The sequence below is a fragment of the Protopterus annectens genome, chromosome 1.part1, assembly GCF_019279795.1.
Source record: "Protopterus annectens isolate FY-2018-M chromosome 1.part1, PAN1.0, whole genome shotgun sequence".
NCBI classification, from domain to species: domain Eukaryota; kingdom Metazoa; phylum Chordata; order Ceratodontiformes; family Protopteridae; genus Protopterus; species Protopterus annectens.
In genome coordinates this window covers 6,043,838-6,061,419 of record NC_056726.1, presented here as the reverse complement: position 1 = coordinate 6,061,419, position 17,582 = coordinate 6,043,838, and the positions used below count along the sequence as shown (strand labels likewise).

At 42.8% G+C, this 17,582-nt stretch overlaps 1 protein-coding gene across 1 annotated transcript in view; it reads right to left on the bottom strand.

Moving 5' to 3' along the window:
* HSBP1 (heat shock factor binding protein 1) overlaps positions 1-16,889 on the bottom strand; it is a 166,769-nt gene extending 149,880 nt beyond the window's left edge. Inside the window, exon 1 of the mRNA XM_044085332.1 lies at positions 16,705-16,889. Coding sequence (XP_043941267.1) covers positions 16,705-16,749 — 45 coding nt within the window. The 5' untranslated portion in view covers positions 16,750-16,889. The remainder of the gene's footprint in view (positions 1-16,704) is intronic.
* Positions 16,890-17,582: the final 693 nt, after the last annotated feature.

Below are 17,582 nucleotides of genomic sequence, written 5' to 3'. Positions count from 1 at the left end.
GTAATTTGAGAGTACTGCAGTGGTGGTGCTGCGGTAGCGTTGTCGCCTCACAGTAAGACGTTGTCCTGTTCAATTCTCAGCTAAAGCACTGTGTGGAGACATACGTGAATGGGCATACCTTCGTTAAAGGTTGTGTGTCAGAGCTGGCAACTTGGCACGTAAAAATCTACTGCCAATCATTAGCGGACCGGAGTTCCACTGTGGCGACCCCTAACTGGGAAAAGCCGAAAGACACAACAACTTTTGTAATTTGAGCATCACTATTTGTAGTCTTGCTGGAGCTGTGTGCATAGGATTCTTTAAAATAGTGACTAGAGTTTGATTTTCAGTCTCAGTCTGGATAGCTCAGCCATAAATACAATCATAGAACATCGAACATAATTGCCAAATGTTCCTTCTCAATTTGAGCATACGGCACCTCAGTTTGGGTAAGAGTTCCAGACGCATAGGCTACTGGACTGCCCTCCTGAAGAATAACTGCACTAAGACCGAACTTTGAAGCATCACAGGAAAGAATTACTGGTTTGTGGACATCATTGCATCTTAACGTTGGTGGACTGGCAATTTTCTGTTTCAGGTCATAAATGCTCTCTGGTGGTGTTCCAATCATGACCAGGTAACATTTTTGCATGTCGGCTCTCTTACGGCTGCTGATAATTCAACAAAGTCTGGTACAGACTTGCCCAAATAGTTAGCCATACCAAGAAAATGCTGTATAGCTTGGACATTGTCTGGAGCTGGCATCTCAAGTATGGCTGTTTGTTTGAAGGATCTGGTCGTAAGCCTGAACTGGTAAATAAATGACCGACATAAGTAACTTCTGGTAGCCTGAATTTACATTTCAGAGGAGTGAGCTTTGGATTCCCTTCACGTGCTCTTTCTAGAACATTCCTGATGTTTCTGTCATGCTCCGCTTCACCACTGCCTCCAACTAGGAAATCATCTACTATTATAGCACACGGATAGCCTAAAATAATTTTTTCCATCGCATGCATAGGATGGTGGGGTCTCTTTAATGCTTTTTTCAAGTCTCTTGGGTCAATACATATTCTGATTTCATCTGAGCTTTTCTAACGAGTGACTACCATGGAAGACAACCAGTGCAACATCTTCCAAGGAGCAATTTATTAAAGGACAACCGCACCCTCAGACTCAAAAAACATATTAATGTCATCATGGTTTGATGTTTCCTACATTTTAACAGCACTCAGACTATTTTGAGCTTTTTAGATATCTGTAGATGCAATTTCTGACTCTGACCACATGGGGTCTGGCATATTGAAAAAATTCAGACCGTTTACTCTGCCTCTAAGTATCCCAGAATGCATTATTTGTCTCCAAAAAATTGCATCAGATCTGCCACGTTTTGCCTTAAGTTGCTATGACTTCACTGACTTAACAGGCATTCACTGCAGTCTTACAATCCCCTACTTTTGGTTAAATTGTTATCCTTTTTCAATGACCACTTGAAACACAAGCAGTGCAAATGCTACAGAACAGAACTGAAGTGTGCATTTTCTAGCTTTCACCTTAGAAATGCTAAATTGCTTTCTTTTGTGAAGGCTGAAATCTAGCTCTTCAAGGAATCTCCCCTCCCACTTCACACCTACCTTCCCTAGCTGTCAAAGAGCCAAGGGTAATTTGACCCATTATCTACATGTGATTGACAGCTCGTCACGGCAGGTGACCAGAGTAATGTACTGTTTGCTCGTCAGCCTTTTCCTCCTTACAGTGGGAGACTTTTTTTGTTGCACTACTCCTGTCAAATTTAAAACCAAGCTACATAGCACTGGCAATAATCCCTGCTTTGCAAAGCATCAATCTGCCACGTATTTTCCCTTCCTGTTTAAATAGCTAACAAATGATACACTATAAAAGTACAGTTGTGTACACTTACCATAAATGTAGATGTTAGAGTGTCTTCACTGTTGCAGTCATGACTGTAGGGTTCTCCCTTGCCGGCAGGCAGTCCTAGGTCGGCCAGAATCCCAAAGTCTGGGTCCGGCGTCGGCTGCTCAGCCATGCTCCCTGACGTCAGAGCGCCAGGAGTACAAAGCTGGCAGCCGATGCCATGTTCTCCAGTTTTTCTTGCCCCAGATGTCAGGTGTTCCAAAATGAGTAAAATCCCATACCCTTTGCAAATACACCTCAGAAAAAGGGTGAAGAAGGGAACCACACAAAAGAAAAAATAAGAGGGGACAGGAGGGAGGGTAACCCAGACTGCAACAGTGAAGACACTCTAACATCTACATTTATGGTAAGTGCACACAACTGTACTATGTTCATCGTGTTTCACTGTTGCAGTCATGACTGCAGGGTTGAATCCCAAAGCAGAATAAAAGGGAGGTGGTCAAAGTAGAGGAGGTGGCTAAAAGGCCCTGCAAGACTGCAGAAGCAAAGCCTGCCCTAGACTTAGAGTAGAGAGGTAGATTGTAGTGCTTAGAAAAAGTATGCACTGATCTCCAAGTTGCAGCTTCCAAAATGTCTTTGGTAGGAACTCCCCTGAGGAAAGCAGCTGAAGTGGCAGCAGCTCTGGTAGAGTGAGTCCTTATACTCCCTGGGATTTGCTTTCCATGGTGTGAATAACAAAATCTGATTCCAAGAGCAATCCATTTAGAAATGGTCCGTTTTGAAATGGCTTTACCTTGGGAACTTAAAGCACAAGAAACAAACAATTGCTCTGATTTCCTGATGTCCTTGGTTCTGTCCAGGTAAAAACGTAGTTGTCTGTGTACATCCAAGGAATGCAAGATCCTCCCCCCCCCCTATTTGAGGACTGGGGAAAAAGTTGGCAGGTGAATAGTTTGATTTAAAGCCACTTTGGAAACCACCTTAGGCATGAAAGTAGGATTAGTCCTTAAAGACACCCTGTCTTGGTGAAAAATAATATAAGGTTCCACAGCCATGAGAGCTTGCAACTCTGAAACTCTCCTGGCAGAGGTCAGAGCTAACAGGATGGCTGTCTTCCAAGATAAAAACTTGATGTCAGATGTGGCAGCAGGCTCAAAGGGAGGTAAGGTGAGTTTTTCCAAAACATAGTTGAGATCCCAGGCAGGAATGGGTGGAGATCTAGGGGGCCTTAAGTTCTTAGCTCCTCTGAGAAACTGTCTCATGAGCTGGTGGGAAAAGATTGGAGGGTCTGTATTATAATGAGCAGAAATAGCAGAGGCATGTATCTTTATGGAAGAAAAAGAGAGACCCTTACGGTAAAAGGTCTGACAGGTAAAGTAAAATCAGAGGAATGTTAGGAATAAGAGGATCCGAATCCTGGGCCTGCATCCAGGTGCAAAATATTTTCCATTTTCCAGCATAAGATTTTCTAGTGCTACGTCTGGCTTCTAAAATGACATCCATAACCTGCTTGGGTAAGAGAGAATGAATCATAGACCCCGGATTAACCAGGCTGAGAGTTTTGACATGGGAGTGCAGAACTTGACCCTGGTGTTGGGACAGAAGGTTCAGAGTCTGAGGTAAAACCCAAGGGTCTCCAGAGAAAGGTTTTTCAGTGTTGGGTACCAAAACTGTCGAGGCCAATTTGGGGCCAGTAAAATTATCATCTTGGGCTTGTCCTGGTTGATCTTTAATAACACCCGTGGAAGAAGAGGTAGGAGGTGGGAAGGCATACCCCGAGAGGTTTCTCCAACTGAATGATAGTGCATCCACTTTCCAAGCTAGTTTGTGGAATGTCCTTGTGCAAAAAATCTGTAGTTGATGATTGAGGTGGAATGCAAAGAGGTCTATGTGAGGACATCCCCAGACTGCTGTAATCATCTTGAATATTTCGGTGTCCAGCATCCATTCGTGTGGGTCTGACAGGTTTCTGCTCAGACTGTCTGCCAGGATGTTTTGCTTTCTTGGTAGAAACTGAGCTTGAAGGTCCAGTTTGTAAGCTAGAGCTTTGTTCCATAGATTCATGGCTAGTCTGCAAAGGGGATAGGAATGTGATCCCCCTTGCTTGTTTATGTACCACATAACTGTGGTGTTGTCTGTCCGTATCAGTAGTTGTCCTGGTTGTAGAAGATCCCTGAAGGCCAATAGAGCGTTCTGAACGGCTAACATTTCCTTTAAATTGATATGCAGGTGCTTCTGATCCTTTGTCCAAAGGTCCTGCAGACAGTTGCCCTGCAAATGGGCTCCCCATGCATAATCTGAGGCGTCCGTGGTTAGTATCTGACTGGCTGGAGGCAGACTGAAGGCTTTCCCTTTGTTTTGAGTACATGCCTTGGACCACCAAAGGAATTCCTTTTGAAGACAAGGCAGGACGGTGATCTGAATGTCTAAACTGTGGCAATGCTGAAACCATACACTTTTTAGATACCACTGTATTTTCCTCATATGTAGTCTTGCATATGGTACGAGAAGGATGCAGGAGGCCATGTAACCCAAAGCCTGCAGGAATTTCCTTGCAGATAGCCGAGTTAATGATGCCAAGGTTCTGAAAGTTGAAGCCAGCTGTAATTGTTTTTCGTATGTCAGAAATGCCATCTGGGTTGTTGTGTTTAGAAGAGCACCCAGAAAAGTTATCTGTTGTGAGGGTGTCAAATTTGACTTTATGTTTACAGTGAATCCCAGGAACTTGAGAAGTTTCTGAACAAATTCTAGATGCTGGAGTAAGACATCCTTGCTGTCTGCCTGAATAAGACAGTCGTCCAGATAAGGGCAAATTTGAATTCCCTTGAGTCTGCAATAAGCTACTACTGGAGCCAGGCATTTGGTGAAGACCCTGGGCGCAGTAGACAATCCAAAGGGCAGCACAGAAAATTGATAGTGCCTCGATCCGGCCTTGAACCCGAGGTATTTTCTGCACACCTGCCTGATGGGAGTGTGTAAATAAGCCTCCTTTAAATCCAAAGTTACCATCCATGCATTTTTGGTCAGCATTGGAAGTAGCTGCTGTAGAGTAAGCATCTTGAATTTTGGTAACTCGAGAAAAGTGTTCAAGACTGACAGATCCAGAATGGGTCTCCATAAATTTTGCTTTCTGGGGACTAGAAAGAGCCTTGAGTAAAAACCTTGTCCCATTTCTGAAAGTGGAACCAGTTCTACGGCTTTCATAGCCAAGAGGGCTTCCACCTGGTTTAAGGCCTCTAACCATTGATGTTTTGGTAGATCCGGCCATCCGCTTGGTCTTGGTAGGGTATGAAAATGGAATTTGTAACCTCTTGAAACCACATCCAGAACCCACTTGTCTTGGGTTATATGCGTCCAATTTACGTGAAAAAGAGAAAGTTTTCCCCCCGAGAGGGGCTTCCAGGCAGGAAGTTCCTGCAGCCCAACAGAGGGAGTCATTGAGCCTGTTTTCTATGAGCACTCTTGCCCCCTTGCTTGCAGTCACATCTTGCTCCCTTGCTTGCAGTCCCCCCCACACACTCTTGCCCCCTTGCTTGCAGTCACACACACACGCACACTATTGCCCCTTGCTTGCAGTCACACACACACACACACACACACACACACACTTGCCCCCTTGCGGACACACACACACACTTCGACCTTGCTTGCAGTCAGAATTTGGACATTGCAACAGCACTGAAACAGACATTCAAAGATAACACATGTAGCCAGTGGCAGTCTAAGTTTCACTTTTGGTTAGTGATATTTTAAATTCTCAGACCCTTTGCACACAAGAAATGCACATGTTGTTGAATACACCTTCCTGATTGTATATAATTATATTCCTTGTACAATGCAGTCCAGTTTTAGTGGGTGTTTTATATTTACTGTTCCAAACATTTTTCCTGAAAACAGTGCAACAAAATGCATGCACCAATAATGACAATACTGCCCAATTCTGAATATTTCCATCACAAGTGTAGTCAGACTTCTACAGTCCACCAGTATCAGTACATACGCACAATTTCTGAAGCAGTAAACGTCCTGTAAATAATTCCACATTAAAGCGATCTGTAACTAATGAAGCGGTTGCTGCTAGCCAAAAATTAGATAAGTCATGTCATCAACAAATAATGTCATAGTTGCCCTTTTTGAATAATTTACTTCTCTTACACAAGAACAATAAGCTGGTAATACTGCAGAAGGGAATGGATGACAAATCTTCTTCACCAGCAAGGAGTGCATCATCCACCCCATTTGCAACACAGTACAGTTTCACAAATGCATCTATGTGAGTAGAAACCACAGTCTTCTGCATCAAAAGCAAACAACCTGTTGTGATATTAGCAAAGCAAGCAAGTTTTGCAGCCCTGCATCTCTCAGCTCCCTGTAAAATCTACTCACTCAAAACAGTTGTATCTATGAACTTCACAGCACAAGAAATCTTGAAAAGAGGCAAAATTTCCCCCTTGCTTGTAGTCACACACACACACACACACACACACACACACACACACACACACTTGGCCCTTGCTTGCAGTCTCACACACATTTGCCCCCTTGCTTGCAGTCTCACACACAATTGCCCCCTTGCTTTCAGTCACACACACACACAATTGCCCCCTTGCTTTCAGTCTCACACACACACACACAATCGCCCCTTGCTTTCAGTCTCACACACACACACACACAATTGCCCCCTTGCTTTCAGTCTCACACACACACACACACACACACACACACAATTGCCCCCTTGCTTTCAGTCACACACACACACAATTGCCGCCTTGCTTTCAGTCTCACACACACACACAATTGCCCCCTTGCTTTCAGTCTCACACACACACACACACACAATTGCCCCCTTGCTTTCAGTCTCACACACACACACACAATTGCCCCCTTGCTTTCAGTCTCACACACACACACACAATTGCCCCCTTGCTTTCAGTCTCACACACACACACACAATTGCCCCTTGCTTTCAGTCTCACACACACACACAATTGCCCCTTGCTTTCAGTCTCACACACACACACAATTGCCCCCTTGCTTTCAGTCTCACACACACACACACAATTGCCCCCTTGCTTTCAGTCTCACACACACACACAATTGCCCCCTTGCTTTCAGTCTCACACACACACACACACACACACACACACAATTGCCCCCTTGCTTTCAGTCTCACACACACACACACAATTGCCCCCTTGCTTTCAGTCTCACACACACACACACACAATTGTCCCCTTGCTTTCAGTCTCACACACACACACAATTGCCCCCTTGCTTTCAGTCTCACACACACACACACACAATTGCCCCCTTGCTTTCAGTCTCACACTCACACACACAATTGCCCCCTTGCTTTCAGTCTCACACTCACACACACAATTGCCCCCTTGCTTTCAGTCACACACACACACACACACACACAACTGCCCCCTTGCTTTCAGTCTCACACACACACACAATTGCTCCCTTGCTTTCAGTCTCACACACACACAATTGCCCCCTTGCTTTCAGTCTCACACACACACACAATTGCCCCCTTGCTTTCAGTCTCACACACACACACACACAATTGCCCCCTTGCTTTCAGTCTCACACACACACACACAATTGCCCCCTTGCTTTCAGTCTCACACACACACACAATTGCCCCCTTGCTTTCAGTCTCACACACACACACACAATTGCCCCCTTTCTTTCAGTCTCACACACACACACAATTGCCCCCTTGCTTTCAGTCTCACACTCACACACACAATTGCCCCCTTGCTTTCAGTCTCACACACACAATTGCCCCCTTGCTTTCAGTCTCACACACACACACACAATTGCCCCCTTGCTTTCAGTCTCACACACACACAATTGCCCCTTGCTTTCAGTCTCACACACACACACAATTGCCCCTTGCTTTCAGTCTCACTCACACACACAATTGCCCCCTTGCTTTCAGTCTCACTCACACACACAATTGCCCCCTTGCTTTCAGTCTCACACTCACACACACAATTGCCCCCTTGCTTTCAGTGTCACACTCACACAGACAATTGCGCCCTTGCTTTCAGTCTCACACACACACACAATTGCCCCTTGCTTTCAGTCTCACACACACACACAATTGCCCCCTTGCTTTCAGTCTCACACACACACACAATTGCTCCCTTGCTTTCAGTCTCACACACACACACAATTGCCCCCTTGCTTTCAGTCTCACACACACACACAATTGCCCCCTTGCTTTCAGTCTCACACACACACACACAATTGCCCCCTTGCTTTCAGTCTCACACACACACACACACACACACACAATTGCCCCCTTGCTTTCAGTCTCACACACACACAATTGCCCCCTTGCTTTCAGTCTCACACACACACACAATTGCCCCCTTGCTTTCAGTCTCACACACACACACACAATTGCCCCTTGCTTTCAGTCTCACACACACACACAATTGCCCCCTTGCTTTCAGTCTCACACACACACACACAATTGCCCCCTTGCTTTCAGTCTCACACACACACACACAATTGCCCCCTTGCTTTCAGTCTCACACACACACACAATTGCCCCTTGCTTTCAGTCTCACACACACACACAATTGCCCCTTGCTTTCAGTCTCACACACACACAATTGCCCCCTTGCTTTCAGTCTCACACACACAATTGCCCCCTTGCTTTCAGTCTCACACACACAATTGCCCCCTTGCTTTCAGTCTCACACACACACACAATTGCCCCCTTGCTTTCAGTCTCACACACACACAATTGCCCCCTTGCTTTCAGTCTCACACACACAATTGCCCCCTTGCTTTCAGTCTCAAACACACACAATTGCCCCCTTGCTTTCAGTCTCAAACACACACAATTGCCCCTTGCTTTCAGTCTCACACACACACAATTGCCCCTTGCTTTCAGTCTCACACACACACAATTGCCCCTTGCTTTCAGTCTCACACACACACAATTGCCCCTTGCTTTCAGTCTCACACACACACACAATTGCTCCCTTGCTTTCAGTCTCACACACACACAATTGCCCCCTTGCTTTCAGTCTCACACACACAATTGCCCCCTTGCTTTCAGTCTCACACACACACAATTGCCCCCTTGCTTTCAGTCTCACACACACAATTGCCCCCTTGCTTTCAGTCTCACACACACAAATGGCCCATTGCTTTCAGTCTCACACACACACAATTGCCCCCTTGCTTTCAGTCTCACACACACAATTGCCCCCTTGCTTTCAGTCTCACACACACAATTGCCCCCTTGCTTTCAGTCTCACACACACAATTGCCCCCTTGCTTTCAGTCTCACACACACAATTGTCCCCTTGCTTTCAGTCTCACACACACACAATTGCCCCCTTGGTTACAGTCTCACACACACAATTGCCCCTTGCTTTCAGTCTCACACACACAATTGCCCCCTTGCTTTCAGTCTCACACTCACACACACAATTGCCCCCTTGCTTTCAGTCTCACACTCACACACACAATTGCCCCCTTGCTTTCAGTCTCACACACACACAATTGCCCCCTTGCTTTCAGTCTCACACACACACAATTGCCCCCTTGCTTTCAGTCTCACACACGCACACAATTGCCCCCTTGCTTTCAGTCTCACACACGCACACAATTGCCCCCTTGCTTTCAGTCTCACACACGCACAATTGCCCCCTTGCTTTCAGTCTCACACACACACGCACACAATTGCCCCCTTGCTTTCAGTCTCACACACACAATTGCCCCCTTGCTTTCAGTCTCACGCACACAATTGCCCCCTTGCTTTCAGTCTCACACACGCACACAATTGCCCCCTTGCTTTCAGTCTCACACACGCACACAATTGCCCCCTTGCTTTCAGTCTCACACACGCACACAATTGCCCCCTTGCTTTCAGTCTCACACACACACAATTGCCCCCTTGCTTTCAGTCTCACACACACACTTGCCCCCTTGCTTTCAGTCTCACACACACACACACACTTGCCCCCTTGCTTTCAGTCTCACACACACACACACTTGCCCCCTTGCTTTCAGTCTCACACACACACAATTGCCCCCTTGCTTTCAGTCTCACACACACACAATTGCCCCCTTGCTTTCAGTCTCACACACACAATTGCCCCCTTGCTTTCAGTCTCACACACACAATTGCCCCCTTGCTTTCAGTCTCACACACACAATTGCCCCCTTGCTTTCAGTCTCACACACACAATTGTCCCCTTGCTTTCAGTCTTACACACACACACACACACACACTTGTCCCCTTGCTTTCAGTCTCACACACACACACACACACACACACACACAATTGCCCCCTTGCTTTCAGTCACACACACACACACACACACACACAACTGCCCCCTTGCTTTCAGTCTCACACACACACACACAATTGCCCCCTTGCTTTCAGTCTCACACACACACACACACACAATTGCCCCCTTGCTTTCAGTCTCACACACACACACAATTGCCCCCTTGCTTTCAGTCTCACACACACACACACAATTGCCCCCTTGCTTTCAGTCTCACACACACACACAATTGCCCCCTTGCTTTCAGTCTCACACACACACACAATTGCCCCCTTGCTTTCAGTCTCACACACACACACAATTGCCCCCTTGCTTTCAGTCTCACACACACACACACACACACAATTGCCCCCTTGCTTTCAGTCTCACACACAATTGCCCCCTTGCTTTCAGTCTCACACACACAATTGCCCCCTTGCTTTCAGTCTCACACACACACAATTGCCCCCTTGCTTTCAGTCTCACACACACACACACACACACACACAATTGCCCCCTTGCTTTCAGTCTCACACACACACACAATTGCCCCCTTGCTTTCAGTCTCACACACACACACACACACAATTGCCCCCTTGCTTGCGGTGTCACATTTGCCCCCTTGCTTTTAGTTCACATACACACACTTGCCGCTTGCTTGCACACACACACACACACACACACACACACACACACACACTTGCCCCTTGCTGTATCCTATGGACATTAGAAGACCTCCAGCTGAAGGCACTACATAGGTTACCTGTATTTTTTAGCAAGTTCCTCCCCCTATTTTATTTCTTCTCACTCAGAGCCCCTACCATGATCGTGCTATCCCTGGCCACAAAAACAAAATGGTTGCAAGGCATGTACTTCACTACCAGAAAACTGAGATCAGAAAAGCTTACCAGCCTTAGAGATTTTATCAGACTTTGCTTCTCAGTGGCTTGTGTGCTATACTCACAAAATGTTATATTAAACAGGCAGAATATCACTTTGCAGACTAAAGAAATTGTTATAAAGTTTGGTAGACAAAATACTAAGTCAAAACAAATATATGCCATGCTGATTCCATTATTTCAATAGGAATTGGCAGCAACTCTCACTCAAGGCATGCTGCTTAGCAGCTTTACAATGACTAAGCTGCTGTGCTTGTACAAGCAGCAAAATTCCTCATTTCCTTTCCCGTCTATCTTCTATTTCTCCCTTTCCTTACGTTTTTCATTAATTTAAAAACAAAACACGCAGGCTCAAAGAATATGATAGCAACCATGACATTAATCTTACAAGAACCTGCGCTCTATGTGTAACTGAGCATTGTGAAGTGTCTGAGGCTACTTATAAACTATGGACACATACTGATGGACAAAATGTTGAACCTCTATATTGCCTACATCACTGTATATTTACCTGCTATAATAATCTTACATGGGAACCCAGAAATGCACTTAGCCTAGTTGCATGAAACAAGTATAGCTGCAGAAACCACCCCTGGACTACTACCACTCTCTTGCTGACTATTCATAAGTATATTTACAGGCTGCGGAATTACTCAATAAATAAGTTTTATGCCTAAGGGCTCCAGCGTCGACATTAAAATAATTTCATTACCCAGCTAACGGAAAAAAAAAAAAAAAAAAAAAAAGGTATTATTCAGCTGTGGCATTGTTTCAAGCAGGTAGCAGGTTTGATGGCACACACTAAAACGGAGCAAGCACAGTAGCATAACAAATAAAACGGAGCAAGCCCAGCAGCATAACCAATAAAACGGATTACCAATATTAAAAAAAAAAAATAAAAAACATGACAAGACCGAAACGCGAAGCTCAACAACAGAAACAAACAGCCGAAAACATTACAAAAACATCTGCAGCATGCAATCGCGAAGCACGAGGCATCAACAAACTAAAGAAAACCAAATACAGCTACAAATACAGCAAGGTTTTTAAAAAACACCAGCAAGCAACTAAAAACACTAGACAGTAATACAATTACTACAAGCAGCAATACACTTACTTCAGAAGGAAACCCGAAGGTAGCAAGCACAGAAACACAGGCCGACTCAAGAATACAAAAGACGCCAGCATTAAACATAACTGGGGAAATATAAACCCTGGACCAAAACTAAAATAAGTAGGCTAAGCTAAAAATGCAGCTGCAAAAGGGAAGCAAGTGGCACCCTTCCAAACAGAAAAAGATTAACTCCACTAATGTGCAATTAAAAACTTGGAAGGACACAATATCAGGGCTAGGGAGGCATAGAAACAGGGACAAATTACATTTAGGATACACTATTAAGAAGTAATAAGACTTACCTTACTTATGAAGTAGCAAAACGCTGGTGAAGAAGAAGTGCTTCACATGAATAGAGTCGACCAGATTTGCTAACACAGAAAAGGAGTTCCACACAGCACCTAGTCCATTTATTACGTTAACAGTGGGCTGGGAAAGGCAGTGTTGACATCACAATGTGGGAGGATCACAGGGATTCTGTACAGCATGCAAATAAGGCAGTGTTTACGTCACTTTGGGGGAGGAAACCTCCCAGGATCTTCAGCAAGAGCTATGGCAGATGTGACATCATTATTTAAGAGACGACTAGACAGTTTTCATCTTGGTTTTAAAAATGAAAGTCAAACAGTACGGAAAAGTATGAAGCCTAAGCAGTAAAAGAGAATAGTGGTTTTTTTTAAAGCTGCGGTTATGTTTTTTGAGGCTGTATCACATAACAGGATTTTAGGGAGACATCAGGTAGAGATATTTGATTTGATATCCCGTTGTTTTCCTTTAAATGGTTGATCGTGTTCTACTTGCAAGTATGTGAACACTGCAAACGCATTTATTATCAACAAACGTGTATATTATCCAAAAGGAAGTTATTCATGTAATACATCTAATATAATGTATTTAAGAGTGTAATCAATGTAATGCATTTTATGTAGGAAAGTTGTAGGAAATTCAAGTAGATACATGAACACGTTCTTGATATTAGAAATAAAACAACTACTAATGCCTTATATAGGCATATAGAAAAGAATGCAAAAGAATGCAAATTTTAATTTTTTTAAAATTATTGAACAAGTTAAAAAGGATGCATTACTGAGGAACATCTGGATAAAAAAGAAGAATTGATGTGGCAAGTGTTATTAAATGCTTGCAATTACGCTGACATCAATGACTCTTGTTCTGTCACTGCATTTCTAAAACATTATGGTATTAATTGATGTTTTCATGTCACTGGTTTTAGATTTTCATGTGATCAGTTAAAGTGGGGTGTATATGGGTGTGTTTTTGTATTGAATAATTGTTCTAAAGAAGTTTTTATCGAAAGCGCTCAACCACTTAATAAATTGCTCCTTGGAAGAAGTTGCACTGGTCGTCGTTCTTAGCTTGTTCCTGAATTTTTGTGGATTACACCATGGAAGACACCCATTCAGCTGGTTCTGTAACTGGACAAGTAACACCTTGCTGCACCATTTTATCTAACTGGACTTTGACTGTCCTCCATAGCTATCTGAACTCTTCTCGCAGGTCTAACCACTGGACTGACCTCTAGGTCTAACTTCATGGATTACACAACTGGAAGTTTACCTAGCTTGTCTTTGAAAATATCAGCATACTGTTAAACAGCATTAGTGAAACTGGAACTACGACACGTGCTTACATGATGGACTTCTTTGGTAAAAGAAAGCAGTTTCATTTTTAAACGTTCTGAGACCCAATAATGACTGTACAGGATTTCTGACTACATTGCAAGCTGTAATCGTTCCCAGCTGAATAGTGTGAAAGCACTACTGAGTCTTCAGCTTGAATCTCCTGACCCATCATGCTCGTTATACTTTTCTTATGCTCGTTTTACAGAAGTAGTTCTGAACGCTCTCACAAGTATTTCAAATAATTTTATCATATATTGTGGTTTGAAACATTTTGTTTAATCAATAAAGTGTTTTGGGCTTTGCATTTGATAAATTGTGCTTTCTGAATGCTTCGTATCATTTGAGAGTTTTTTTTTTTATTTTTTATTACTACCTGAAATTCTTTTCTGACTTTTTTCAATTGTTTGAGCAAGTCGGGACGAAAATTTTAACACCATGTCATTCAGATACACCACTCATGGTGCCATGTCATTCAGACATGCCACTAACACCATATTGATCAGACATGCCAGTTCTAACACCATGTCACTCGTCCAGTCAGGATAAAACAGATGAACAGTTGTGAGTTCGGTTCAAGCAGCTTTATTACATACAAACATCAGGACTGAGGCTTAGTAACAAACAAACTGACTACTGCACTCATACATGTTAACACTGGCTGTTCACTCAAAATGGCACTGCTGCCTGCAAGTGCTCTCTATTATACGCACCTGCCCTCACTTTGAAATGCTTCAAAGTCACAACACACACACTGTTCTACAGACAGTACCATCATCTACAACTGACAATGATATCCGTACGGTCAATATCAGAAACATAGCTAAAATACAGTTCATGCCATATTAAGGAAACCACCACCTGCTAAATCAAGCAAGACACTACAGATATGAATACCGTCTAAGACAGTCAACTGTCATCCGACCATCATGTTTCAAAGTCAGGAAATTATTCTACCTGACACAGTTAATTTCCAAAACCATTTCCTCTAGAACCAAGGAAATTATATTCCTTTCTACGCATCTTTTATTATTAGGGCTAACAGAAAATACAATGCTCTTTTTGGCATGTACCTCTCCAAACCCCTTGTCCAACCAGAAAATCTCCAAAGATTTCTAACTAAGAAAAATCACAACACAGGTGAAAAGCTCTCTCACTACACTTAAATCTCTTACAAGCTGCTACATGGTGATCTTTGCTTAACATGTACCTTCCAACCTGCACAAACTGAGAATGGGTTCAAAGAATCTTGAAAACTGGGCATATGAGTACTTAACAGCACACAGCTCTTCTCACTTCCAGTAGGATTGCGAATTGCTAGACAATTCTTCCAACTTCCATTAGGATTCTAAGTTGCTACACAACTTTAAAAACTGAAAGTGAGTCTGTAGACTGCAATTAAGTATATTATTAAAAAAATCTGCCAAACAAAGTGATATATTGTTTGCTTCTAAAAACAAAAGATGTAACGTGAATCTAGCTAAATTAGTAGTTGCACCGGTATAATGGTCATGTAGTCCAATTTCCAAAACAGCTTTAAAATCGTATGGGGCAAAGGTGAGTTAAATTCAGAAAATCATGTGAAAGAAAAAAGTTCAGGCCTGAAAATAGAACACAACTACAAAATTATGGATAAATACATGGAGTAAAAGCCTGAAAAGACACACATCTCCAAAACAGGTATAGTTGGAGCAATCTGCATTTGCCTTCTGTGCCATGAAAGATTCTGCCATAGATAATCTCTTTCAAATTTGCACGAGTAGCAGCATTACTAAATGCTGTACCAAAGAACTTAATCTTCACAGGCACATAAACAGAACTTTCTGTTGCGACATATCTAACCCAATAAATCCTGCACATCAGCTACCTTTAAATCCAGTCCTTATGAAAGTTTGGGATTTACAAATTCACTCTTGGTACATGCAGTACAGCTATCTTTGACTAAGCAAATTAATCTGCTAGAATATTTGGCTTACTCTGGCTAAAATTCTCAATAGTGATCAAATCTGCATGCCTAAACAATTTCTATGAAAAAGTATATCTGCAGTACCTACATAATGCAAACAAGCGCACTGCACCCCCACAGTTGATGCATACTAAGATTGCGTTTGTATACAGAACTATTTCTGGTTAGTTATCAGTAATCTTGCAGTTAAAGTAACATTCTTTTGTAAACCAGGAAAATAAAACTGTTTTCAGTAAGTGCATACTCTTGCTTAATATGACAAGCCCACCAAGTGCAACAGCCTCTTTCATGGGTGACTTGGGAGCGCTGCAATTAAGCAACTTGCTCAGTATTACATAGCAGGTAAAGAGACTGAGGAAGTCAAACCCAACCGAGACCACTAGTTCAAACTAGTTTATTTGCTTGCATTAGTTTAAGACAGACGAAGTAAATTATACAGTAACACAATGTCATTACGTTAAAGCAAATGTGACAGAACTGGAGAATAGCTCCAGTTTACAAATACTTCCAGCACATGCACAAAATAGTCCAGGTTACAAACAATTATAATATATAAACAAAAGCAATTTTGGTCAAATGTAATAGGTACAAAGTAAAGTTCACAAAGTTAACTTAAGGCACCTGGAGTAATCTAGGAAAAGAAAAACGATAACGTAAAAGAATATTAGCTTTTTAATAAGGATACTAAGAAATGCTTTAGGGTTTGCAAGCTCTATCCTCATTGCTAAACTACTAAACGGGTTCTAACAAAAATTAACAGACTATAGCGTGAACCACAGGAGGTTTCCATGACCTTTCAACAGAAAAAAATGTCTACAAACCAGTAAGTTATTTCCGCAACACTGTGAGAGGGACGCTGCAGCCATAGAAACCTCCAACAGCTGAGGCCTCAATTACAACATGCACAAAAAAAACTTCTTGTTACCCCACTTACCACGACAGTGAGGTCTTGCACGGACTTCGGATCAGTCTCGGACATTCCGGAAACCTCCAAAATAAAAACTAAGTAATACAGAAATTATAGGAGCAACTGAAATTATACTTTCAATGTAACTCCCTCTGTAGACAGCTGAACTTCCGGTCCTGTCTTGAGTTGACGTTCTTTGACACAATTACGTAAAACCTCACTAGAGTGCATGTGGGGTGGGGGGCGGGGACTCTTGGGTATTTTTGTAGTTCTTTTCTAGTTTGACATTGTGTAATTATAAAACATGTTGAATGGACTTAGGACTACAAAGTCCAGTGCGCAACAAGAGGTGATCTGTCTAGTGCTAAGTGATAGCGTTAAATGTGGGTCATAATTAAAGACGTATGGTGTGCTGTGCTGTTTAATATTGAAAGTACGTATGTTGGAATTGAAGTATGCAGTACTGTCAGCTATCCTTAATTTTGGTTCAAAGTATTCTTTTTTTGTCTTTCCTAAAACGGCTGAATCTTGGGAGAAGAATTTTAGACTTTTTTTATTTCTGCAAATGTGTGTTAACTCACATCCTCTAAATTCTGTCACATCCCGAAGTTAAAAGTACCAATATTAAAAAGTGTTCTTAATTGTCTCTGATTATTTCTTCATTTGTATTATTTCGGGGTTTAGGTTTCTTTCTTTCGGAAGTGTGTAAGTCAGTCACAAAATGAAAATTAAAGTGATGCATGACTGCATTTCTGTTTATACAGACTTTACGTCTGAATAAAAATATTTCGGTCACCTTCATGTTTTCATCAGCCAGCCATGGCTGGTTTGGCTGTGGCAGCAATCTGGCTGGTATCCAAGGATAGTGGCTGTTTGCTGTCTATCTGGCTTGCTGGAAGAGGATT